Genomic DNA, 27,227 nt, shown 5'->3' with positions numbered 1-27,227 from the left:
GTATGGTACGTGGACTGACCGATGGATCAGTACTCTCCGGCCAATATAGCTAGCCGAGAGTGTCTACTTCTCTAGAATTTCCTAATAGTCTATGATATTAAATAAGTTTGTGTTTTCCATTGTAGTTATTAGGGTTGGTATTTCCCAATGTTAATTATGGGTGTGGTCTTCTAGGGGTCATACTCTAGAACGTGCATCTAGTCCCTATAAGAAGATGTATGTATTATCTTGAGAATCAGAATGAATGAAAGTGTTCGATTTAAATATTGGAGGTTGATCCCCTTGAAGTGATCCAAGCCCTCTATTCAATTAAGTTTCCAAGTTGATAAGGTCTAGTCTTATCAATTCATAGCTAAAGCGAACCAACCGGCATCCGAATAGATAGTTTCCTTTGCCGGAAAGAGTTGGATTTGTCGGACTGTTTTCTTTGGTTTCTAGCGAGATGAAGTGTTATTGGGCAAGGTGACGTGAACGACGTCGTTAGGTTAAGCAGTTCCGGGTCGAATGGTAAGGGTCGATGGAGGATCCGGGTTCATTAATTTGGGTAGTCATTCACTTATTTGTGTTCTTAATGGGTTTCAAAGAGGGAGTACCGTAAGGACATCTATATTTGTTCTTGACTTCTTGGGCTGACCTAAAAATAAAAGTATAAAACTAATTTCGAAAGATGATTTTATGCTATACTTGATGATGAGTTTCTTATAATTGATACTTTTTATATTTCGCAAAGGACTTCTGAAAATTTTGAGGTGGCTATTAGAACCACATTAACATCTTCTATAAACATGTTTATATTTTGTTGTACAGTTAACTCTTACTGTGATTTGAAGCATATTTAGTATCGTTATTTGTAATTGTTTCTTCATATTGCTAAAACGAATGATCGATGCATACACAAAATATCTGCTAAAACAAAAGACCTTAAGAAGAAAAAACTGCAATATAAATGTGTGGCATTACAATCATACATAAATCCAAGTTGACATAGATCACCAAATTTAAAACACAAGAAGGCACAACACCACTTATTCTAAACACGTAGGTACGGTTTGTCGACGTCTGACACATGATCAGTTTCCTCCGGCCGATATATGCATCCTCCCAACAGATATAGCTAGCTGAGAGCGATTAGTAGTACATTACTCATTAACAATCTTTGGTGCAGAAGCATCTGCGGCGAAAACCGCCGCAGTTGCCTCCACTGTAACCCTCAGTTTTGCAAATAGATGCACAATTGCTCTCTATCAAGCAAATTCCCGCGAACTTGTGGCTCTGACTCTCACATTTTCTTGCCTCAGCAACCGTTACATTTGGCCCTATCCCTGCATTTCAAACACACACGTTTGTATTAATTCAAACTACAAGCTTATGTATCGAAAGTAAGATCAAAATAGTAACACGCAAATCTCAGAAGGATATAGATAATAATAATACCAGCTGTAGCCACCAGAAGCAGGAGACCGACGAAGAAAGTCGAAAACATACGCATGAAACCTTCCATATCTTTTCTTCTTCTTCTTCTTATCTAGCTATGTGGGTGTGTATGATTGCCGTGTGGAAGCGGCAAATGAGTCCTATACACGGATTCAATAATGGCGATACTCCCCCCACTTTAGCCACCTAGTAAAGAACGGGTTTGAGGTTTTAATATAAAAGGCCTCGACATTACTATTTCTGGTACTATTCCTTAATATAACCCTAGGATGACTCTTCACCTTTCTAATTAATGTGAGATTCCAAAGGGCTCTTATCTAAGACACACTTTTCCAACAATCTCCACCTTAGAGTGATTCGCGCTATCTCCAATTGTCTCATGATCCGAAATTCAATAGCTCACCTCAACCACAAGCATCCAATTCCAAACTTTTTATAATGATGATATGCTTATAACAAATAAAACTACAATTGATGATGAATTTCTTATAATTGATTTTAATAGACCTTTTTTTTTTTTTTCGAAGAGGACCTCCGAAACTTTTGTGACAACTCTGAGGATCACATTATATCCTCCATAAACATGTCTATAGTTTGTTTTACGTACAATTGACTCTTATTATGATGTGAAGCACATTTAGTATCGTTATTAGTAGTTGTTTCTTCATATTGCTAAAATGAATGATCAATGCATACACTTGATGGAAAATCTTAAGAAGGAAAAAACTGCAACATAAATGTGCGGCATTAAAATCATACATAAATCCATGTTCCATAGATCACCAAACTAAAAACACAAGATACAAACACCATTTATTTTCCCATCACTGACCGATGGAACAGTACTCTCCGGCCGGTATACCTAGCCGAGAGTGACGACTAATACTAATAATTACTCATTGACAATCTTTGGTACAGACACATATGCTATAGAGACCGTGGCAGTCGCCTCCACTGTACCCCTCAGTTTGGCAAACAGATGCACAGTGGCTCTCTCTCAAGCACATTCCCTCGTACTTGAGGCTCTGACTCTCACAAGTTCTAGCCTCAGCAACCATTACATTTGGTCCTATCCCTGCATTTCAAACACACATAATAGTATTCAAACTACAAGATTATGTACATACCGAAAGTAAGATCAAAAGTGTAACACGCAAATCTCAGAAGGATATAGATGATAATAAAACCAGCTGAAGCCACCAGAAGCAAGAGAGCGACGAAGAAAGTCGAAAACACACGCATGAAACTCTCCATATCTTCTCTTCTTCTTCTTATGAATCTTATCCAGCTATGTGGGTGTGTACGTATGAGTGTGTTGAGGATGTGATGAGATTACAATGCAAACTTACCAGCCCTTATATAGTTCGCACTGAAGCTAGCCGAGTCATCAGAAAGATCGAGAAAACTAAAGATAAAAAAGACAGAGGAGCTGGGTATAGTCATGGCAAGTACGTACTGTGCTGACTCATTTTGCCAAGTTTGCTCAATCATGGAATGGGCAGAATGGTCTTCTCACACATGCTTCTGAATCAACCAATGTACGTAATACTGGTATTTTATGCTCACATTTTTGAATGATATTTAAGATGCCAATAGTTAATGGTAAAAAGGGGAAACATTAACAAAAATATCCAAGAAAGTTAAGAGACATGTACCTAATGAGAACATGGTTATAAACCTAGAACATGATTATGAACTACTTAAAGCATTACAGAATCGTACACGTACAGAGAATGGAAAAAGGGTACACGGTTACAGCAGCAATGAAAATCTACCATTCTACACAAAGATATTGGGGATCATAACTGATAAAGTAATTTAGGATTCACATCCAAAACCAATTAGCAATGGATGGAGTGGCCCAAACTCTTATAAACTCATAGGCAAGGTCTCATTTTTCTCATATGGGATGTGTATATTCTCAACACGCCCCCGCACGTGTGGCGAATTTTCAAGTCTACACGTGGACAACTTTTGGTGACGTGGAGCCCGTGTGGCCATGAGGCATGCACACGTGGGTAACTTGCTTTGTTACCATGATAAAGTAATCTGGGGTTCACATCTAAAACCAATTGGCAATAGATGAAGTGGCCCAAACCCTTATAAACTCATAGGCAAGGTCCCATTTTTCCCATGTGGAATGTATATATTCTCAATACGCCCCCGCACGTGTGGTGAATTTTCAAGCCATACACGTGGACAACTTTGGGTGACGTGGAGCCCGTGTGGCCGTTAGACATGCACACGTAGGTAACCTGACTCTGATACCATGATAAAGTAATCTGGGGTTCACATCCAAAACCAATTAGCAATGGATGGAGTGGCCCAAACCCTTATAAACTCATAGGCAAGGTCCCATGATAAAGTAATATGGGGTTCACATCTAAAACCAATTGGTAATGGATGGAGTGGCCCAAACCCTTATAAACTCATAGGCAACGTCCCATTTTTCCCTTGTGGGATATATATATTCTCAACAATAACAAGGACTCGACTCCCCAAAAAGACAAAAAAAAATTCACCCTTAAACAATGATATTTAAACATTTATTGAACTGATAAAACTAAAAAATCATGGCACAAACTTTATTTTACTATTTTTCAAGCCAAAAAACAATAAAATTCATAAAAAAAAAAAATTGTTTGTGATTTTAGTGTTTTGTTAATTGGAACACTTCCTAAAAATCATGATCTATGCATGATGAGCTTATGATACATGAGAATATGTTTTCAAGAAAAGATAATATTAACAAGGTTGTTTAACATGTTTCAATATGTGATTTTATTTCACATGCACTTAGAGCACTAAAATTGTTCTCCCTACTATATTTGTATCATTATATATATATATATATATATATTTTTTTTTTTTAATTATGCAAAATTAGAACGAGAATGACAATTAAACTTAGACCTTCTACTTATTCATCATTTTCTATCTAAACCGTTTCTATTTTAAACTGTACTTAGTTAGTTCAATGACCAATAGATCGATGGATTAATTGACGACTCCCTATTAGATAGATATTAAGACGTTGTTTTTTTTTTAGTAAATGAAGATTTCATTGATAATCGCAGGCCAGAACGACACTTACAAATTTCCCAGAAAACGGGAATCATGCACCATTCGCTTAAGACATTGAAGCTCACTTAAACAAGGAGCTTAACAAACTACAACATTACCCTACAAAGAGATAATTTTGTGTGAAAATTTCCTTTGCCAATGCGCTCAATTGCGGTGCGCCAGAAGCTTCCATTATCAAGATGTAAAGAGAAAACATTATAATCTGCAGGCTAACAAAGTCAAACATAGACGTAGATTGTTGAATGAAGCCACCGGGGTCCCAAATACGAAACCCTAGGGAATAAGAGCCCATGATTCTGGTCCACAAATGAGCCCAGATCCAAGCAACATTCCCAAAAACTGAGGACACCCAATTGGCCATCAGCATTGGTTTGGGCCTCAGAATGGGCTTTAGGGTCAGTTTGGGCACCCAATTAGAGTTGGGCCTCCCAACTGATATGGGCACCCATCCTGCCTCATCTGCGATGGCCGCCATGTTCACCGCCTTCAATCGGTGTGCGCCGCTTATCACCATCATCCCGGCAGATCGAAGCAGGAAATCAATCATCGTTGTACGTCAAGCCCCGATAGCCAGGAAAACCTCAACTCTGAGCACCCCTCTGCCGCTTTCAACACCCATCCAAAATCAAACAACAAAATTGACTTCCTACTATAAAGCTGCTAGCACGCTATCTCAGATTCAGCCATGATTTCCCTGACCTGGAGGATTAATCTCTACACCGTTTGAATGATGCACCGGGTTGCCACACAACAAACTCGGTAAGCTTTTGCAAGCCCGTATGAGTAACTCAAAACCACCACAAATAAACTCACACCCAAAACTAAGGAAAACAACTCACTTCTTGATTCCTTAAACACACGCTCTTCTCTTCACTGCTCTCATCTCCAGAAGAATACTAAAAGCATTGCGTTGCCTACAAGCCTCAGAAGCCGAGATCCAGTCCACCCTATTCCACGCCAAAGATCGGCGACACCAATTTTGATCTTCCTCCTTGAGTCTGTCACAGTCTTTCCAGGGCCTTGAGACGGCCTCTTGCTGGTCGCATCCTCCAACCAATTCCCACAAAATCCTCCTTGAACCCATCTCGACTAGAGGACATGCCCGTGGAGTGCAGGTTCGCTTGGGTGTTTGTCACCCATGGTTGATGTTGGAAGGCTGCGAAACAGCTTCGAGCGGCGGAGAGGAGAAATCCGCTATGCTTCGGAGATGGACGCCGATAATGGAATCCCAAGCCATAGCGGCTAGGGTTCATTGTTCTCGCTCAATTTGAATCAAGTTTGGAATTTTTTAATTATGATATTAAGACGTTGTTAATTAGTTGTTACATATATATATAGTTTACTTAAAACATACATCACAACACAAACCCATTGCATACAATTGGGCCACTTGTTTCAAACAGCGTGTACGTCGACTCACCAATGGATACATCAATGTTCACCAGCCAATCCATCCTCCCAACACTGCTAGTTGAGAGTGATTAGTTGCTGCATCTCTGGCGATGACCACGGCAGGCGCCTCTGGTGATGAAGCCCTCAGTTCGGCAAACAGCGGCACAGTCGCTATACCTAAAGCAAGTTCCAATGAACGTGCTGCCCAGAGACTCATCAGTCGCAACCTTAGCAACCATTGCATTTGGCCCCGTCCCTGCATGTAACACATGTATGTACACACATTAGTAATATTCAATTTCGAACTACAAGTTCATGTACATATAGAAATTAAGATCAAAATAGTATGTAAGACGTAAAAAATCTCAGAAGGATATGTGCTTATATTAATACCAGTAGCCAACAGGACGAGGACCACCGAGAGAGTCAAAAACAGGCCCGGCCCATGCAACCCTCCACACGGAGGAGCACTAAGAGAGTAAGAGAGTCGAAAACATGCCCATGCAAGTGATGCAACCCTCCATATATATCTTCTATTCTTCTTGTTATCCATGTGTGTGTGTTGAGAATGAGATGAGATTACACTACAACCTCACCAGCCCTTACAAAGCTGTGTACTGAAGCTTAGCCGGCGTGCTATATTATCAGAATGATGGATAAACTCTTAAGTTTGAATAGTACGTCAGCTAGTTTTAAGTTTGCCTTCTAAGTTTTACTTACCCTATGAGTCACTAGCTAGTAGGGTTTGGCATTAGCTTTTTTCTTTTGAGATCATAGCCAGCCAATAGTATACTTACTAAATCAAGTACTTTGCAGACTCGATCAGTTCGCTAAATCATACATAAGCTGCATGGTGTTCTGACGCTTCTCGCACTAGGGATATCCGCATCATGATCAACCTTACAACTAGTATTCCCTGCTCACATTTGTAAAGGATAGGATATGAGGTTACATGTATTTATGATGGATTATGTCATGCGCCTAGCTATGATACATTATGCCAAACTACCTTGCCTATGTTAACTTCAGCATTTCAGGGACTCACAGAGAGTAGATACAAAAATCCTCTGGAAAGACCATGCATATACTGCATATATGTCCATTTACAAGGTATATATAGTTGTTCTCTGTTTTAGCTACACCTGACAAGAATTTTAATACGTAACCTATTAGTTTGTATATAATTTCAGTTTTCCTTATTCTTTAATATTATATGTTGTCTTATATATTGTTTCAGTAGGTTAAAGTAAGGATGTTGATCATATTATTAGTATCAAAGGAAAAATGTTTAACTCATGCATTTCTTTTTGCTTAAATAATATGATGAAAGGTGCTAATAATATGCATGCATGACAGATCTCTATCATTAGCTATTGTAGAGAACTGTGCGCAAATGTATTGACAATGTAACTGAATTGCAGATCATATGGCTTTAGTTTTGGCTTCTAGGTATATAACAGAAATCTTATAGCAGATACATACATTGTATTAATTATCTAAATTTTTGTTTATTGGCTTGTTTGTTTAGTCAAGGACAAATCGGAGTTCTTGCAACTTTGGATGCATTTAAGGTTGATAAAACAGACCTAATGATGAGAAAATTAGTATAGTTGTTATAATATTTTTTAATTTTATTTTGTAGTTGATTCTCCTTAGATCGGTCTTATTCTATATGCATGCATATTGTAATAGTGTCCTCTTTTTTTAAAGAGAATCAAAAGATTTCACTTCTACCCCCACGGTGACTCGAACCCATGACTTCGTCATTAGGTAGTGGGTACTCTAACCACTGAGCTAACACCACTTCATCAAAAAAAGTCATTACATAATTTAGCTTTTCAAAAGTCATTATATAAGTCATTGGTGTTATGCAAGGAATTTTTTCTTTGCAAAAGAGTGAAAATTCCTTGCATAACACCAATTGCAAGGAATAAATTCATTGCTAGGGTCCTTGCAAAGATGCCCTTGTAAAAGAGCAAATACAACGATATAAAATTCCTTGCATCTTGGACACCCATTTGTAAGGAATTTGTCCTTGCCTTTATCATTATGTAAGGATAACCTCCTTGCATTAAACCATTTGCAAGGAATTTTCATTACTTCCCCAAATGCAAAGACTAATATACAAAGAATTTCCTTGCATTTTCATAATAATATAAGTCTGGAAATAACAAATACAAGGAAATTTCTTTGTATATTAGTCTTTGCATTTGCTTTTGAGGAAGCTATTGCAAGGAATTTGTGAACATGCATTCCTTGAATTTTTTTTTTTTATTAAATATAAATTGATTTTTTAGGCAATAGAAAAATAAAATAATACAAAATAAATTGATTATAATAGGAAATTCTTCGTATGCTACATTAAAAGTTTAAGCTTAGCTTTACCACGTACACTAGTGTTTATAAGAAGATTAGATATAAACAACTGCCTCATATATAATCAATTTGTTCACTTGTACATGAAAAGTTAGAAGCTGCATAGCCTATACTAGCTACACTAATGTAATTTAGATGTCATATATGTTCGAGTGAGGCTGAAGGTCAAAACTCAAGTAAATCCACCAAAGTTCCGATCTTCATCCTAGTTATGTGTCAGCTTGCATTACTCAAAAGAGACACATTGGATTTACTTGAGTATTGCTGGACAATAATACCATAATCAAGGTAAAAAGCTATAACTGCACAAAAAGGGACATCAGACCAAAAGTCCAGCAAATGCTCACCCAAACTACTAAAGCAAAGTCTTAGAAGTTGGTGCAAGGGTGGGGGAAGTCATCCTCACTCATCTGTCCAGGAGATTGCCTTAATAAACTTTCCCCTTGAGACTTTAAGTGTCCATTTTGTTCCTTCATACTGAGCATGTTGAAGTTAAGTTGGTTGATAAGAGCACGTAATTCAAGTACCTCAGAATTGGTGCTAGCACATGCAGATACTCTGTGTGTGTTAGAATGTATGTAAGGGACATTACCAATGCCATGGATCATCCTACCCTTCCTCCCGAGCTCCTTAGCCATTATTGGAAACTCTGCTTCCAAATTCAGTTTGATAGAATCATGTGGAGTACCCTTGGGTGCCTCTCGGTACAACTTCTCTATAAGAGTATTCCTCTCAGCCTCCATCTTCTCCTAAAAAAAAAAAATTAAAATTATGAATAAATAAAAGGAAATAACATGATTCAATACTTAAAAGTGTACCACTGGAGTTAGATTGGTTGCTGCTCGTTGGCTTATGTTCTGTTTCTACATTAACTGCAATAATCTCATGGTACTTATTGTCTGAAGGTTTGACATGATATGGTTTTGAAACATCTTTGTATATTATCTCAAACAAATACAAGGAACAGTAACATTCTTTGCGTAATCACACCAAATACAAGGAATTTTTGGTTCTTTGCATATAAACCCGTTGCAAAAGTTAAGATTTCTTGTAGTGTCTATTAGATATGAGGACACTTACTTTGGGCCTTTAAGGATACGATCGATTTTAAGTGTCCTAGCAGGAAAATTAAATAGACACGTTTCTAGTTTCCTTGTATACAACTTACAATGATTGCTAAATAAATGACTCTTTTTTAGAGAGTCCTTAAATGTATTAAAGTGAATAGCTTATGGTAAAATGGGAATTGGGAAGAAATATAACCGAGAAAGTAAGGAAAGGGTTATCATGAAATCAACTCCATCCAACATATACCTAATGAGAACATGGTTAAAAACGCTATTTCATTCTTATGATGAATATGCTCGTTTACCTCACTCAGAATTCACGAATTCTCATTGCCCTCTTTTCTAATACGATACTTTAGCCCGAGCTGGCTCTGACTGTGCACTAATTTTTTGGCTCCTTGTTCTGACATATATACACTGGTTGTACACCAGAACAGGGCGCCAAAATTGTATGGCCCCAAATTGAATTTTGCTCATACAATATGTAGCAGAACAAGGGCCATGCACGTGATTGGCATTTTATTTCTTTCTGTATTTTTTGTCAGAAGATATATACCATGCACAAGGGCCATGGTGGAAGATTGGCATTTTTTTCTTCTTTGCGTCGAGTTAACGATAGTTAACAGCCAAGTTAATGGAGTTTAAATGAAAAACTGAAAATTAGTGGAAGATTGATGTGTCGAGTTTCAGAACCCTTAAATTAGACAAAGAGTCTAAATTTTATGAAATTGAAGATTCATAGTCTCCTCACTTTAGAGGAGCCGAATCCTACTAAAATTTATCTTAGTTAGTTTCATTGTTCTTTTCAAGAAAATAAAAATAAGATAAGAAGCTTTTTTAGAACTAACAAAAATTTATGTTACTAAGCTCGTTTTATAACGATGATATGATTATAACAAAGAAACTACAATTGATGTTAGTAGGTAATTTTTTTGGGATAATGACCATTTACACAATTTTAGGATAAAAATTGCCCACTTACTCCACTAAGAGTTTTTTACTCCCATTTACCCAATCTAACATCCATTGACAGTATTACCCTCATTTTAATTAATAAATTACATTTATCTCTCTCTCTCTCTCTCTCTCTCTCTCTCTCTCTCTCTCTCTCTCTCTCTCTCTCTCTCTCTCTCTCTCTCTCCCCCTCCCCCCAACTCATTCACCACGGCGAATGTAATGCCTCGTACCTTAAAGTTTTTACTAGTTGCTTTGTTACCGTCTTTGACCGAGGAGTTGACTTTTTCTTTGTCTGTTGAGTTAAGAAAATTATTCGTGAATGTTGTAGTATACGAAAAATCGAGTTCGTGGACACGTAGTTTGTTTTAATCGGAGTTTCTAAGGAAAAGTTATGACCAAAAATAGAAATTTCTATTCTTAGCATGGTTTTTTTTTTTTTGTGAGTTTCTAATTGTAGAAAGGAGAAGTTAAAAACAGATGGGAAGAGAGAGAAAGCAAGAGAATTGAAAAAAAAAACGGGACAAGCCCGAGTTGCTCTTTCCCCCCCCCCTCCTTCGTTGCCGCTGTACCTTTTCGGCGATTTCGTCGCCGTCCGGCCACCACAGGACGAATCGTTTGGCACGGCGTGATCCTCTCTTCCTTCTCCTTCTAGCCATGTAAGTTTTTCACCTTGGGTAGCTTTGGTTTTGGAGATTTGAAGAGAATTGCATAAAGGGGGAAAATCGGGGTTTGGCTTCGATCTCGGTTTTCCGGCGATTTCCGATCGAATTTCTTTGGGTTTTGGTTGTTGGTGAGTTGCTGAACGTGTTCCTAACCTTGTTGCAGCTTGTTTTGGGTTGTGGAGGAAGAATTGAAGGTGTTTGGGGACGTGAACAGTAGCGTGAACAGTTCCATCCGAGTTCTTGAGTTTGGGTTTGGAATTCCGGCTTTTTCTACTTGTTTTGGTTGTGATTGCAGGTATAGAATTGTTGGGGGTGTTGTGGAGATAATTTTGAGCTAAATAGGTTGACCGGAATTGGATTTCACTTTTGAGTTTTGTGTTAAACTTGAGGATTGTTTGGTTTGAGTTTTTTTTTGGAATTTTGGTGTAGTTATTGTTATTTTGGATAGTATGGATTATAAATTTTAGGGGTAAATCTCTTGTTAATTTACTATTAAGATTATTGTGGACTTGTTTATTTTGTGGAGGAGTTTGGAGTGGAGATTGTGTTTTGGAAAAGAAAATTTAGAGAGGAGTTGAAATTTAGTGATGGAATTTTGAGTGAGAAATAAGGAAAGCTAGGAAGAATTTGGAAATTTTGGAAAGGATATTATATTAGAATTTGATGATTTATTATGGGTAAGGAATTGTAATCTAATTGGCTAAGTTATCGGAGCGATCCTTATGAAGGTTAAAGATTTAATGAGGGCGTTGAGTTGTAAAGAGATTTCCGTATTCGAGAATTTAATCCCAAATTGAAGTGTGGGAGTTTTATAACGATTTATGAATAACGGATGCTTATTCTGAGGGGAATGAGTTGATTTTGAGAGCATTTCCTTATTATGGTTAATTATATCCTATTCAATTGTGACAGGACGTATTGAGCCCTCGAGCGAGGAGGACACGGGCAGGCAGCAGGATTAGCTGCGGGACTCACTTGTGAGTGGACCTTTGATTTTGTTTAAATAATGCATGCAGCATGGAATTAAGTTTTCAGTTGGATTACTATTTTGAGTAAATGTGATTTTGTGGAAAGAAAAGGATTTAAAAAGGAAGCAGTTGACAAGGAGGCCAGTTTTGGCGCATGCGTATCTTACCTAGTTGGCAGTCCCTTCTAGGTAATAGTCTGGTTGCCAGTCCCTTCCAGACTACAGCCCGGTTGGCAGTCCCATCCGATGCGTCATCTGGTTGGCAGTCCCTTCCAGATGACATGAGGTAGTTAGTCGGCAGTCCCGTCTACTACTTGTGGCTAGTTGGCAGTCCCAACTAACCACCGCCTCCTATTCCGGTTGGCAGTCCCTTCCGATGCGTCATCTGGTGGCAGTCTCTCCCAGATGGCATGAGATGCCTAGGAAGCAGTCCTTCCTAGTCATCAAATGAGTTTTCTTGGAAAAAGATTGAGTTGGAAATTTTTATGGAGTCTCGCTGCATGTTTGTTTTGTTGAAAAGAGAAATGGGGAAGCATACCATAAATTGTTCTAATTCTTGTTTCGGTTTTGTCCACTCACTCTAATGGATTTTATATGTTTTCCCCTGGGCCCTTCGTTTTCAAATGCCCAGATTTCAGATTAGCCGAGATCGCGTCCAGGCTCTAGAGACTTTGGAAATCAGCGCTTCTGTTTTTGTCCGTAGGTTATTACTTAACCTACCTTGTATGTTATCGGCTTAGTTATTAATGTTGCTCTGATAACCCTTTTTTAATTTGATGGATGTTGTTGCTTACGGAGGTTATGTTGGGATTTGTACATTCCGAATGTAATATATGTGCTTGGATTGTAAATATGGAATTGTAGGTTGAGTAGAAGTTAAAGTTTTAATCATGTCCAGGTTTGTAAATTTTTGGGTAGCCCATATTTAGGAGAGGTTCTGCCGAATTTTCGGTAGGATTTCGCTTAACGTGGGCCCCGCAGGCTCGTATCCAGGTAATTGGGGTGATTCCTGGGTCGGGTTCTGTCAGCGAACGACTTCTGGCGCCGACTAACCTGGACGATCTCGCCGGCCCACCCTCCTCGATCTCTCTCTCTCTCACCACCGACTCCGACGCCGCCTTGTCTCACCCGCTCGTCTCCGGCTCCGCCGACAAACCTGATCGCACCGATCCTTCATTTTCTTTTCCCACCGCCGATCAGGTCCTTGCAATCTTCTTATTCTTCCGCACCTGCCACCACTATGTCGACCAAGCCCTCCACCTCCTCGACCACCTTCGCCTCTGTGGCTACCGCACCAACCCGCTCAACCTCAGCAGTGTCATCCACGCTCTCTGCGACTCCAACTGCCTCGAAGAAGCCCACCACCGCTTTTCCCACTCCATTGACTCAGATTGCGTCCCTGACCAGCGCACCTGCAACGTCATCATCGATTCCCAAACCCCACACAGCATGTTGGGTGTTCTTCGGGTTTTGAGTGCACTGAAGCCTGATTTTGTTGCCTCTTTGGTTAATTACAACCGTCTGATAGATCAGCTCTGCTCGCTCCGTGGCCCAATGAGGCTGATAGAGTGTTGTTTGATGAATGGTTACTGCGAAATTGGCGAGTTGGGTAATGCACAGAAGGTGTTTGATTAAATGTGTGGAAATGATTATTGGAAGATCATAATGAGATTATTGGGGGGTAGTAAAAAGATTATTAAGGGGCAATAAAATATTTATTGGGCAATAATAAGATTATTACGGGGCAATAATAAGATTATTGTGGGGCGGTAATAAAATTATTTATTTGGATAAACCTACTAAAACTTTCAAAATTAAAAACATCTTCATTTTTCACTAATTGTTGATCCCTAATAAACTTATTATTGGGGGGCAGTAATATGCTTATTGGGGAGTAATAAATATGATTATTAGGTATTACTAGGGGGCAATAAAATCAGACGCCGGAATCCGGACACCAGTCCGATTCGGATTCCGGTCACCGGTCACCAGAGTCCGCGGCCGGCCATTGGTCACTGGAGTCCGGCAAGGTCTCCGATTACTTCTCTCTCTACGTGACAAAAAAGGAGAAGGCAAAAATGTCCCAAAAATAAATAAAAAGAAATAAAAATATTAATTAATTGGGTATTAGGGAAATGATATCTTAGAGTGTTTGGATAAGTGGGGTTAATTAACCCCAAAATTGTGTAAATGGTCATTATCCCTTACCATTTTTTTTTATCTCGAAAAGGGTCTTAAAATTTTTGAGATGGATCCTCCATAAACATGTGTCTATATTTTGTTCTACAATCGACTCTTGCTGTGATTTGAAGCACATTTAGTATCGTTATTAGTAATTGTTTCGCTAAACGAAAGATGCATACACAAAATGTCTGCTAAATCAAAGACCTTAAGAAGAAAAAACTGCAATATAAATATGCAGCATTACAATCATACACAAATACAGGTAACATAGATCATCAAACTTAAAACACAAGAAGACATAAACACCATTTATTCTAAACACGTACGTGCGGTACGTCGACTGACCGATGGATCAGTCCTCCCAACAGATCTAGCTACCCGAGAGTGATGACTTATACTACTAATTACTCATTATTAACAATGTTTGGTGCAGAAGCATCTGCGGCGAAGACCACGGCAGTCACCTCCACTGAAGCCCTCAGTTTGGCAAACAGATGCGCAGTTGCTCTCTCTCAAGCAAGTTCCCTTGAACTTGTGGCTCAGAGTCTCACAAGTTCTGGCCTCAGTGACCATTGCATTCGGCCCCATCCCTACATTTTAAACACACACACATTAGTATTCATACAAAAAGTTCATGTATATCTAGTAAAAGAGATTAAAACAGTAAGCAAATATCAGAAGGATGTAGATAATAATAATACCAGTAGCCACCAGGAGCAGGATAGCGACGAAGAAAGTTGAAAACATACGCATGAAACCCTCCATATCTTCTCTTCTTCTTATCTAGCTATGTGGGTGTGTATGAGTGGGTTGAAGATGAGATGAGATTACAATGCAAGCTTACCGGCCTTATATAGAGCTGTGCACTGAATAAGCTAGCTGAGTCATCAGAAAGATCGAGAAAACTAAAGGTAAAAAGGACGGGAGGAGCTGGGGATGAGTCATGGCGAGTAGGGTATGGTCTGCAGTTCTGCACTAGTACTACTGCTTTGTGCTTTTTTTTAATTCTAGCCAGCCACACGTTTGTGACGTTTCAAGCTGCCAAAACCAGTAAATTATTGAATTAAGTACTGTGCTGACTCATTTTGCCCAGTTTGCTCAATCATAGAATGGGTAGCATGGTGTCAAACTAGGGATATTCGCATCAACCAATGTAATACTGGTATTGACCGCTCACATTTGTGAAGGATAGAATTTGAGATAACAATAGTTTATGGAAAAAGGGTGAAAAATATCCAAAAAAGTAACGAGACACGTAGCTAATGAGAACATGGTTATAAAACCAAAGGCACTCAAATACCTAATGAGAACATGATCATGAACCTAAAGCATTACAGAACCGTACACGTACAGAAAATGGAAAAGGGTTTTACACCAGCAATGAAAATCTACCTTTGGTTTTTTGTCTCATGGAAAATCTACCTTTAGAAGATAAGATAACACAAAGATATTAAAAGTGAGGATCATGAAAAGGACTCCACCAACATTTTTGACTTGTAGCTACCGACATTGAAGATTTTAACCTTTGTTCATACTGTTACCCTTTTCCCCTTGTGAAAGCAAAGCATCTTAACCAAATGGGAAAAAATTACAAACAGTACCCAACCTATGGCCCACTAGTAACTTCAGTACCCAAGTTTTCAAAACTATCACTTTGGTACCCAGGTTATCTAGCCCGACCCAACTTTAGTACCTAAAACACTGTTTGCCATTACGGTGTTAGCCACCTGGCAAACTTTGAAGGGTATTGTGGTCCCTTCACTGTTCGTCTTCTTCTTCCTCACACTCTCTTCGTGACCAAAACCAGGTCGCCGTCTGCAGTTCAAAACCGTCCCCGAAGCCGTCGCATCTTCCAGAAAAAGAGAAGTCACAGCGAATCCCACCACCAATCAAGGCCCTAACTCCGATCCTCACAGCCTGGGAAACATCAAACAACATCAATCCAAATCTATGGAATTTCATTTCCCATCTTCATAGTGTGAGTGAGTCTCAGAGAAAGAGAGGCATCGGGAGCTTGGCCGAGAGAACCACAGAGCCGTCGAGAGCTTCACTCGGCAGCGCCTCCAGGTCTGAAAAACCTAGTTGAGATTCACCTCATTCTTATCTGAAAAACCTCTAAGTTGCATAATTCTCAGTATGTAGAGCTGCAATCGCAACAAACACGAAATCTCTTTGCGAAAAGCAAATATCTCAAATCAAATCCTTCATAAAAATGATGAACAAATAAACATTAATTTACACTAACACAACCAAATTAAGCAACAATTCAACACACATTGAATCAAATTACTCAAATTGAAGTTCAATCGAAAGTCAAGCATACCATCTGAATCTTCATCATCATCAGAGAGAGGGAAATCGAGCCAAGTCTCGGGATGCATAGAAACATTTCTCACAAACGCAAGAACCTCCGGCGTCACACCGAGAGCCAGCCCAGCCGCCTCGGCCTCTTCCTCCTATCCAAACTGAAGCAAATTCGAAGCGATCTTAGTGAACTCCGAAACCGCCATATTGCTCGAAAGCTTCAAGATCCCGCTCTTGAACTTTCCGCCGATCTCCGCGAAATTGCTCCGGATTCCGGCGATCACGTCCTCCTCGGAGAGCTCCGGATCAGACGGCTCTCCCTGCTCGACGGGTTTCGGAGCGGACGCATTGGGTGGCGGGGCGAGAAACGAGGCGACGCCCCAGAACTGGCGGGACAGGGTTTTGGTGAGCTCTTGAATTTTCGCGGCAGGGGTTGCGGCGGGGGGGGGGGGGGGCCAGCTGGAGAGGAGGAGGCACGGGTCTTGGTCGTTGATAATGGTTAGAGAGAGAGAGAGAGAGCGAAGAAGAGGTAAAAAAAAATAATATATATAAATAATGAATTAAATATGAAAAGACAAAATTACCCTTCAATATATGCCACCTGTCAGACGTCGTTACTGAGTTAACGGCTCCAGGTACTAAAGTTGGGTCGGGCTAGATAACCTGGGTACCAAAGTGATAGTTTTGAAAACTTGGGTACTGAAGTTACTAGTGGGCCATAAGTTGGGTACTGTTTGTATTTTTTTCCCTAACCAAATATATCTATCCCATTTTCTCTTTTCTTTTGTTGAGACAAAAAACTATGGTACTGTGATATTTATCATATACTCATTTTACATATATTTGAATAAAAATTATAATTATTTGAATTAAAATTACAATATTGAGAACAAAATTATCATATTCATTTACAATATTTATATATAATTAAACAAAAATTACAACATTGACAACAAATTTATTCAAAAACTTGTAACAAGGTCGTAGGTGGTGTAATTACCATTATTAGAACTAAGATTACACAAATTATGACTCAACATTACTACTCTAACAACAAATTTGTTGTCACATTTATAAATATGTATGAGATACGGGTATGTATTATAGAATTTTTCCTTTTTGTTTGAAGTTTTCGATCATTCTCTTGGATATAGCCTAAAGGGGAAATTACAATATATTATCTGTAAAGGTTTTTCAATCCAAGTCTTTTTTGTTATATAAAAGTTGGATGATGCGCATACTACTTTTCTTGTTAATTGCGGTCAATTTGCTTTTTTTAATAGTCTATTTTACCCTTAAAACCAAATAAGGTAAATAATTTCAAATTCACTGATTAAATCAAAATTTTAGCTCAATTTTAAATTTCAAATTCAAATTCCAAAATATAGAATTCATCAAATTTTCAGACATATAAGATTAAATGCATTCCTATGAAATAAATATACCTAAGATGTAGGTATTGAATACTTATATACCTACATTATAGGATGAAAAACATTAGAACAAAAATTCAAACATTATTTCTTCAATTGTATCTATATAGTAGGTATTTAAAATTGTATAGTAGAGATTTGACCTACCTAGACATACGAAGCAGGAAAAGAAACATAGAATATATTACAAATCTAATCAAAAGGTACAAATATATACATATAAAACCTATACCTAATTAAAAGATAAAGGTATGAAAGAGAAAGTGAGAGATAATAAGAAAACCATAGATATAGAGATATAGAGAAACTTGAAAAAATTTTAAACTTGTGAAATCTTACCTATTAATAAGGCATGTAAATGTGAAATAAAAATATCTGATCAAATTCTATGACAAATGTTACCTATAACACCATAATCGATTCTATGTCAAACGTAAATGAAAACTTCTTACCAAGTTTATAATAAAGGTAGATGCGAATTGAAGAAATCACGTTAATAAGACCTAAAAACGAATTAAGAAGGGAGAAGCCACACAAAAAATACAAATATGAGAGAAAAATAAATAAACGAAAAAATGAGAAGTATGTGTTAGAAAGAAGATATGTATGGAAGAATGAGAGAAAAAAAGAGATGATTCGGTAGAGAAGAAGAAGAAGAAGAAGAAGAAGAAGAAGAAGAAGAAGGAGAAGGAGAAGGAGACAATATGTAATAGGCAATAGCAAGGAAAAAAAATGTCTTAATATATAATAATTGGGTTTTTTGCACCAACAGTGTCTGAAGACTTGGGTGACTAACAATATGATACCCGAACTTACAAAGTTATCAAAGTAATACCTAGACTAAATTTTTCGTATCTCCGTCATACCCGTGGCCATTTTCAGTCACGGAGCTGTTAACTTTACCACGTGTGACTAAGGTTCGAAAAATAGCTAGGCGCTAGTCGGGCGGCGGGCTAGGGAGGAGCGCCCAGGGGCTTAGGCGAGTGCCTAGGCGGTTTTGTATTTTTTTTATTTTTATTTTATTTTTATAACTTTTATTTATGTAATTAAAAATATATAAACTTATAAAGACGTAATAAACTAAATATTTATCCTCCTAAAAAAAAACTAAATATTTATTTAATTAACTATTTATCTATACTATTATTAAGAGAAGAGTCAGCCAAAGTGGACGTGAAAAGACTATTAAATCCTTAGATCATAGATTATTTAAATTATCTTTTAATAAACAAAGGACGTAATCGTAAAAAACAAAATAACATAAAAAAATTCCAGTTTTTTTTTTTTGAAAAGAAAAAATTCCAGTTTATTTCACCTTAAAGTCTCTCTCTATAACTTCCCACTTTCCCAGCAAAGGAGGAAAAAAAACTTCCAAACTCCCCATGTTTTCTCCAATGATTATTATTATTTTTTCTTTTTGAAAATTAAACCCACACAGAGTGTGTGTTTTGAGTCTAGTTTAATTAAATAGAGGTAGCATAGAGCTATTAAGGAAGTGTTCATGTGTTGTGGGAGTGTTTGGGAGAGGTATCTCCATGTTTAACTGAAGCTTGGTCTTAATGATCATGACCGTTGGTGTTAATCTTCAAAAAGCCACTCTTTACATGAAAAAAAATTACCTGAAGTTGTATTCAATTATCCAACAGACAAAAGTAGAAGCAATTATGCTTCTTGTTGCCCTACACACATGCCCATCCTATCCCTCTTCTCTCTCCAAGTCACGAATTATACTCTCCACAATTAACCACCCCTTTCATTTTCACGGGTCTCTCTCTTTCTCTCCTTTGTGAAACCAGTAGCCGACATCTCCACCTTCTCTCTTCATCGGTTTTTTCATTATTCAATCAATAACCACGCTGAAGAATCGGAAACCATAACGAAGACCAGTAGACCTCCATGAAACATCCTCCATGATCAGAGTCGACTCCTCTATTCTCTCTCTGCAAGCCGTCAACCTCCATGAAACAACCTTTATATCTACCTCCATGAGCCGTCAACCTGCATAAAACAACCTGCATATCATCCTAGAAAGGCCGCCTAGCGCCCAACTACCCCCGCCCAGGAGCCCAGTCGCCCGCCTAGGCCACCTAGGCGGCTGCCAAACCCACATCCGCCCAACAAAGCCGATTTGGCATTAGTCGACTCGGAGAGCTGCCGCCCAGCGCCTAGGCGGCCTGGGCGGCTGAGTTTTAGATCACTGCGTGTGACGCATGTGAGTCACAAAATGAGGGCAAAAAGACTGATTTACCATTTATTTGACATTTTACTTATTATTAATAATATATACCTATTTACTTTTTTTTTATCCTCTCCACCTCTCGTCTCTTCCTTTGCACTCTCGCCAGTCCCCCTCCCTTCAACTTCCTCTCTTCAACTTTTTCTTTTGATCTGACCAAGAGTTTTAGTGACTCACAAATGGATCAAACTTGTAAGACCCTTTTCTTGCCTCCTCTCTTTCCCAATTTCTGCTTTCAGCTCTTCAATTCTGACCCAATACAAGTTGAAGAAAATTGTTGCCTACAAGGTCGTCGAGTCCGGCATGATCTTTGGCCTTGGCTCCAACTCCACCATCAAACACCCTGTGGATCGCTTGGGCGAGCTTTTACAACCGGGAAAAGTTCACAACATCATCGGAATTTCCGAGAACACCCACCAACAAGTCATTGATAGGAGCATATTTATGCAACGTTATTATTATTTAACCCTATGCTTTTCTTTGTTAGTTTATATTATTTTTAGCTGATTTATTTGTTTTTGTGTTTATTAGGTTTTCCGAAGCAAATTAGGAAAAGAAGGCTTAAAGAAGGAAAGTGCGTGGAATTTTGATTCAACAAGGATTTTCGATGGATTATGACTTTTCTTTGAAGTAAAGAGTTAGAGATCCACAAGGAAACAAAGTGGAAGAGTTTTAAGACGGAATAAAAGGCTTTTAAAAGTCACAATCAAGGGCGAGAACGGAGAAGAGAAGCAAGAAACCATTGAAGCAACTCAAGGAGAAGAAGTAAAGTTCGGAGCCCACAAACGATCGATCGTCAGATGCCATCAACTTTGAGATCAATCGATCGATCATTTGCCATGTTTTCCATCTTTTTGATTCTTTCTTCTTTCCAAAACTCATGTATTTCTTTTGTATGTTTTCCAAGATGATGAGTAGCTAATTTTCTTTTAGTTAGGGGCTGCTTTCAGCCCTAGACATGGTGTAACTATGATGTTGGTGTTTATTTAATAAGTTCTTTGGATTTCGGATATTCATTGATTTATTGTTTGCTCATTGATCAACTTTGTATGTCTATTGATGGTGCGCAACATTAGTATGCATGCTAGGTTGTAAAGCTATATATGAGTGTCTTGTATAATCATCATATCTATTTGCATTCTAGAGTAGCGAGTGAATGACTTGAGCCCCATTCATATAAACCAACGTCTAGGTAGATTAGGACAATATCAGTACCGAAATTGCCTAGCCTTATTCATAATCTTTTAGACCTTAATGACTTCTAGGTGAGAGCTATGCGAGAACATCACTCTAGGTTCCATTCTAGAAGCTAAGTTAAGTTGAAAACATCATTCTCTTAACATACAAAGTAAGAAAGATTGATAGGTTAAGTACAACACATCATTGGCTTAGCTTGAATAAGGATATCCGAATGAATTGAACATGTTAGTAAATACATCAGAGGTGTAATCATTGTCTAGTGGTGAGAAGTAGTTCCTAGCTAGTTTTCTCATATTTGATCAAAACCAAAATCCCCAAATCGTTTTCTGTTTTCGTTAGTCTTCTGTCCTTCGTTTTCTTCATTTTATTTAGTATAGTAATTCAACTTTGATTACCCCCAAATTTTGTATGCATCTTCGTCTGTGTGTCTAGTTAGTATTTATTTAATTTTATAATTTTTGGTTGAGTCTAGGTATAGTTTGTATTTTCGTCTTTGTTTAGTGTCTGTTTCGAGTTTTCAGAGTTTGTTTTGCAATTGTTGAGCCACAATCCTCTACGGGAGACACGATCTTTCCTATACTACTATCGATAACCATTGAGATTGCAGGGATTTATTTATACGCCTATTTTAGGTGTATCAGTCATCTCTCTTACAATTCCATTATCCAACCTCGATGACTACCCGATCCTCGATCTCGCTATCGACGGTGCCGACGAGGTGGACCGACCCCCACCTCAACCTAGTCAAAGCCGCTACGGGTACCTCTTGAGAGAGAAAATGGTGGAGGGCGCATGTTAGAAATTTGCGCTTGGTTCAAGAACATGAATGAATCAAGGATTGCTGAAATTTTCTTCTTTTGCTTTTTAGCCAGGTTCAAGAACATAAATATGATGAATTTCTGGGTTCAAGTATTGCAATCTAGTTGTTTTCTTGTCCTTTGAATCTCAAATGTTTGTTTTTGTGTCTAACCTTGATGCTGGGGGTGTCTAGCCTTGATAATTTGGATGATAGCCTGAAGGCGAAGGTTTTAGAATTGAAGAAAGAGTTGGACTCTGAATTTGTTAGTGTCCTCAAGTCCTTGGGATTGGATGTGGAGATAAGATCAAAAGAATCAATTGAGCAAACTTTGCCCTCAAAAGTCAAGGCCAAGATTGAAGTCAAGGCTAGATTTTTTTCTGCTGGGTTCAAGAACATGAATGAATCAACATTGTTGTGATTCTTTTTTTGCTGGGTTCAAGAACATGAAGATGAAGAATTGTTGGGTTCAAGTGTTACCAACATGAATCTCCTGATGTGGCCGGTAGCCTTTAATGGAATTATAGCAGATCTGTTGATCAAATTTACTTGATTTTGTTGTTTGAGTTTGTACTGTTGATCAAATTTTCTTCTTTTGTTGTTCTTTAAGTTTGTATCAATTGATTGGAACTCTAGAGAGAGAAAGATGGCATCATAATGGTTTGCTGGGTTTAAGAAGATGAACTTGCATGGGTTCAAGAACATCAACGTTTGCTGGGATTTGTTTTGTTTTTTGGTTGCTTTTTGGTTGCTTTTTTGCTGCATTTAAGATGATGAACATGGTTGATCAAAAAAAAAAAAAAGATGATGAACATGGAGTTTCGGGAGGAGAGAGAAAAATCAGTTATTTTTAATTTTGAATTTATTTATTTAGGGTTTGATGGAGTGAAAAATCTTTTCTGGCCTCATTTTGCGACTCATGTGCATCACACGTGGTCAAGATTAAAAGCGATGTGACGGAAATCGATCGCAGGTGCTACTTTGATAAGAAAATTTGAGTCTGGGTATTACTTTGATAACTTTGTAAGTTCGGGTATTATATTGTCAGTCACCCAAGTCTCCAGACACCGTTGGTGCAAAAAACCCATAATGATTCCTCTTTGGAATTCAATCAAGGATCTCATAATGTTAATTAAGTCAATATATTAAAATTGCTAATTTTACATTAACAAGATTGCAATAATTTAGGATTACAATTATTATATTGATTTTTACTGTTTATTATGTAGAGTATATTAAATAAGGGTATGTTAGGAATGTAAAATTTAGGTGTTGAGTCAGTAAGATAGAAAAGGAAACAAATCCAACGTGGCAGCTGAGTCATAGGACTGCGATTAATAAAAAAAATTCATTCGGACTACATCCAATATGGGGTGTGAATTTTGGACTTAAATCAAATTAACTTGTGTGATAACCACCACGGGTGGTAGAGTTGGTAAGAGCCTTCAGGTGTGGAACCCCCACACCCGGGTTCGAATCCCGCCGACGCTTATTGGAGTTAAATCCCAACATATTCTTGGTGGCCAGGGGGGAGGAAGCGTTCTGACAAGATCCCCCAAGCACGGATTAGTCTCTGGGCCTAGAAAGCCTTTGAGGACACCGTGTGATTGACAAATCAAAAATTAACTTGTGTGATCTCGTTTATAATCAAACAACCCCTAGGTTTCCAGTTTCAAGGTGCCGTGGTCCAAATAAACTAAGTTAATCCAAAACTATCGTTGTCAGCAAAGAATTAATGAAAAATTAATAAAGGAGAGTAAATACCGACCAATAATCTTGACAACAAACAATATCTTCAACTACAAGCACATTCAGGTGTGGTCGAATTGGTAAGAGCCTCCAGATGTGGAACCCTTACACGCGGATTCGAATCCCACCGACGCTTATTGGAGTTAAATCTCAATATATTATTGGTGGTCAGGGGAGAGGAAGCGTTCTGACATGATCCCTCAGCACAGATTAATCTCTGGGCCTAGGAAGCCTTTGAGGAACCGTATGATCTCGATAAAAAAAAAAAAAAAAATCGAACGGGACTTCAAGCTCATCATTAGTTGCATCAACAATGCTTCCGAGATTCCTTGACGTCTCAAATCCTTGGTCCGTAATATCAGAATGTTTTCAAGCTCTTTTGAAAATATTTCCTTTAACTAAGTATTTTGAGAAGCAAATTTTTTGGTAGACGCTATCACTTTGATCGGTTGGTCACAGTCTTCCTCTCTAGTTGTTTGGGTCAAGAAGGTTCCAGCTTCAGCTACCCTGGCCCTTAATGTAAAGAGTTTTCGCCTAGACCTTTTGCCCTTTTGCTGACTATGAGTAGACAGACAATCAAAAAGTAGATAAACAGTGAATACGAGATAAACACTCATGCATTGTTGGTTTAGCACACAGTACTTTTAGTTGAGTAATAGTTTGCTTGCTTTATATATATATATATATATATATATATATATATATATATATATATATATTAGGTTGAAGAAGGAAGTCGACATCATGTGTGCCTCTTCAAACTAGGGTTTAGTCATTGAGTTGTAATAGGAGAAGGTTCTAGATTACCTAGTTATGTTCTGATTCTATTACCTTTTATATACTCTGTAATTCCCTATTTAAAGGGCTCCTATTATCATGATAAACACACAATTCTCTCGGCAATTCTATTTTCCTACAACACGTTATCAACACGAGCCCTAACCCTAGCCTAAAAGAAAAACAAAAACAAAACCCTAAAAACCCTCATCACCAAAAACTGCCGCAGCTTTTCAACCCTAGCCCTGCAGCCCACTGTCGCAAGCACCACAGCTCCCTGCCGCAAGCTCTAGCCTCCCCATCGCTGCTGCTGCTGCCCCTCTGCACACCAGCCCGCACTGCAACCTGCTCCCCTCGCTACAGCCCTACTCTTTGCAGCCCAAGCCGCGAGCCTGCCTCCTGCGCGTTGCTACTGCTGCTTACCATACCCCGCAAGCTACACCTGCTACTACTTGCCACACCCTGCGCGCTGCTGCCCATCCGCACCTTGCCGCGTTGCTGCCTGCTGCATGCCATACCCTACTGCCTACTGCTGCTGCTGCACACCAGGATTGCAAACCGACTGTAATCCTAGCTTAGGATCGAACAGCCACTGCAATCCTAGCTTAGGATTGAACAGCCACTGCAATCCTAGCTTAGGATCAAACAGCCCCTGCAATTCTAGCTTAGGATTGAAGCGTTACCACCACTGTAAGCCTCGCTTCATCATATCCTCGGTTAGTTTTGCTCCATCACGCCTGCATCAACACGCGAGTGACTCAAACCCCGAATCAACAAGTAAGTTTTTGAGATTAAAGTTCCTGCTTTCTTGTTTTTTAAATTCCTTTATTTGCTGCAGGATTTGAAATAAACGAACATGGGTTCTAGTATTTAATAAGCAGAATTGTGGGGATTCACGCTAAACAAACTAAGAGCGTTAGTAATCAATGAACTAAGAGTGTTCATAATATTCGAACTAAGAGCGTTCGTAATCAATGAACTGAGAGTGTTCATAATATTCTGACTAAGAGCGTCTGCAAGCATGAAATTTTGACCACATTAAACATCATTATTTCGGTCTAATCCAAATTTCTTGGAAATCGATTTCTTGGTAGCATTAAGGCTCGGAAATCTTAATATTAGTTTTCGTGGAAGCATTGGCTCCGAAACTAATCCGTTCTTGTTTCTCCTTTTTGGATATCAAACTTGAATAAGCTCAATTTTACTCAATTGGATTCTACGAGCACAGGATATTTATTGCCTACAATCTAAGAGCCCTGTTTTAAAGGAACCGCTCAAGACTCACAAACTGAGATAGATAATTCCATAGCATTTACCCTAATGAAGCGCCACATAGAGATGGCACTCCAGTTTGAGTACATGAATGAGGATAGTGCTAGAAACCGTTGGGTAGCGCTTCGTGAATGTTTTAACAACATTCACAATTTTCCGAACTTAGAAGCATGATGGAATTATCTCTGCTTCTCTAACTTTGACAAAGTTATGGAATATTGTTCGGAAACTCTCCGCATTAGACATTGATGCATGCCTGTGAAAAACTATCACAGAAGAACAATTGATTGAGAAAACCCTCAATACCTTCCCTGTCTCTGTTATGAGGTCCTCTGATTTATTCCGGACTCATGTTAGCATAAGACGGATCACAAATCTCCATCAGCTAATTGGAGCTATGGCATGTGTTGAAAGGCACAGCCATGAACTTTGTGAATGGAAAATATGGTAGGCCTCAAGATGGCTACCATGAGCACCGTTCAATGGCTAGAAGAAGTGGCCATAGACGAAATGATCAACATACTCATGAAGGTAATCGCCAAAGTTGGCAAATACATGACCAAAGGAGTCATAAAGTTGAGCGTTGGGGGTTGGACACCATGGCGCCACTTTTGGTCATGGTAACACTATTCCAACGCCAATGGTCCTAGGGACCATTTATGTTGCGTCAATATGCCTCAATCAAGAGAGCATCCCCTACATTATGTTTTATGGAGTACTTGATCAATGGTGATCAAGACATCGAGTTCAAAAAAACTTTAAATCTAGCGATGAAGACAAAATGCCGCATATTTTTATTTCGAATAGTCTTTTATTTCCAAGAATTATGTAATGGCAGTAATGACATTTTGTATTAACTCTTTCTCTCTAGGCTCACCTAATGAAGTATGATGTCTAGGAAAGTAATTGAGATTAGTGGTACTTAAGAGAGCCTCGCTCCACTGACATCTCTTTCTACTTTCCTGGTCATATTTGATTGGAGTAACCGAACGAATTGAGTGACTACAATATGTCTAAGTTTGATTTCATTTTGGATTAGACTTTGGTTAAAGAAACTTTCATGTAATCATTGGCTATTAATAAAGTGTCGATTCTTTTACTTAATGTCCTGGACATACCTTAATTCGAACTTTATTATTTGAAAGATATAACAACCAATGGTTTTCATGTGGAAACACATTGTGAGAATGGACAAGAGTTCCTTTGCATCACCTCTAATGACTACGGACATAAACGAGTATTAGAGAAACTTATGTGTTGCTCTAGTGGGTTGTATGCAACCACTATTCGAGTCATTGAATCCAACTATGTCATGAGAGATGACTTATGGGATTCTG

At 38.5% G+C, this 27,227-nt stretch overlaps 3 protein-coding genes and 2 long non-coding RNA genes across 5 annotated transcripts; 2 read left to right on the top strand and 3 right to left on the bottom strand.

The window, feature by feature from the left end:
• Positions 1 to 917: 917 nt before the first annotated feature.
• On the bottom strand, positions 918 to 1,631 carry LOC112201078 (defensin Ec-AMP-D1). Its single transcript, XM_024342090.2, has 2 exons — positions 1,435 to 1,631; positions 918 to 1,322 (listed from the first exon to the last, which is right to left on the bottom strand). The coding sequence occupies exons 1-2, from the start codon at positions 1,499 to 1,501 to the stop codon at positions 1,147 to 1,149; spliced, it is 243 nt and encodes an 80-aa protein (XP_024197858.1). The 5' UTR covers positions 1,502 to 1,631; the 3' UTR covers positions 918 to 1,146.
• A 514-nt stretch (positions 1,632 to 2,145) lies between these two features.
• LOC112199797 (defensin Ec-AMP-D1) lies at positions 2,146 to 2,743 on the bottom strand. The gene is made up of 2 exons (XM_040517523.1): positions 2,622 to 2,743; positions 2,146 to 2,509 (listed from the first exon to the last, which is right to left on the bottom strand). Exons 1-2 carry the CDS (start codon positions 2,686 to 2,688, stop codon positions 2,331 to 2,333), a joined length of 246 nt encoding a protein of 81 aa, XP_040373457.1. The 5' UTR covers positions 2,689 to 2,743; the 3' UTR covers positions 2,146 to 2,330.
• Positions 2,744 to 10,912: 8,169 nt separating this feature from the next.
• Positions 10,913 to 11,900, top strand: LOC121052619. The gene is made up of 3 exons (XR_005809637.1): positions 10,913 to 10,966; positions 11,136 to 11,267; positions 11,885 to 11,900. It is a non-coding gene; the product is annotated as an uncharacterized LOC121052619 (long non-coding RNA).
• A 2,365-nt stretch (positions 11,901 to 14,265) lies between these two features.
• LOC112196305 (defensin Ec-AMP-D2) lies at positions 14,266 to 14,983 on the bottom strand. Its single transcript, XM_024336625.2, has 2 exons — positions 14,825 to 14,983; positions 14,266 to 14,713 (listed from the first exon to the last, which is right to left on the bottom strand). The coding sequence occupies exons 1-2, from the start codon at positions 14,886 to 14,888 to the stop codon at positions 14,538 to 14,540; spliced, it is 240 nt and encodes a 79-aa protein (XP_024192393.1). The 5' UTR covers positions 14,889 to 14,983; the 3' UTR covers positions 14,266 to 14,537.
• Positions 14,984 to 19,546: 4,563 nt separating this feature from the next.
• Positions 19,547 to 21,131, top strand: LOC121052962. Its single transcript, XR_005810401.1, has 2 exons — positions 19,547 to 20,547; positions 20,628 to 21,131. It is a non-coding gene; the product is annotated as an uncharacterized LOC121052962 (long non-coding RNA).
• Positions 21,132 to 27,227: the final 6,096 nt, after the last annotated feature.

This window comes from Rosa chinensis, chromosome 4 (genome assembly GCF_002994745.2).
Source record: "Rosa chinensis cultivar Old Blush chromosome 4, RchiOBHm-V2, whole genome shotgun sequence".
Lineage (NCBI taxonomy): Eukaryota > Viridiplantae > Streptophyta > Magnoliopsida > Rosales > Rosaceae > Rosa > Rosa chinensis.
Note: the sequence above shows the minus strand (reverse complement) of the source record. Positions and strands in the feature narration are given on the sequence as shown.

Coding starts and splice junctions, on each gene's coding strand:
- LOC112196305 (XM_024336625.2), bottom strand. CDS start 14,888: ATGGAGGGTTTCATGCGTATGTTTTCAACTTTCTTCGTCGCTATCCTG. Junction 14,714..14,824: donor CCTGCTCCTGGTGGCTACTG/GTATTATTATTA, acceptor TTTAAAATGTAG/GGATGGGGCCGAATGCAATG.
- LOC112201078 (XM_024342090.2), bottom strand. CDS start 1,501: ATGGAAGGTTTCATGCGTATGTTTTCGACTTTCTTCGTCGGTCTCCTG. Junction 1,323..1,434: donor GCTTCTGGTGGCTACAGCTG/GTATTATTATTA, acceptor TTTGAAATGCAG/GGATAGGGCCAAATGTAACG.
- LOC112199797 (XM_040517523.1), bottom strand. CDS start 2,688: ATGGAGAGTTTCATGCGTGTGTTTTCGACTTTCTTCGTCGCTCTCTTG. Junction 2,510..2,621: donor GCTTCTGGTGGCTTCAGCTG/GTTTTATTATCA, acceptor TTTGAAATGCAG/GGATAGGACCAAATGTAATG.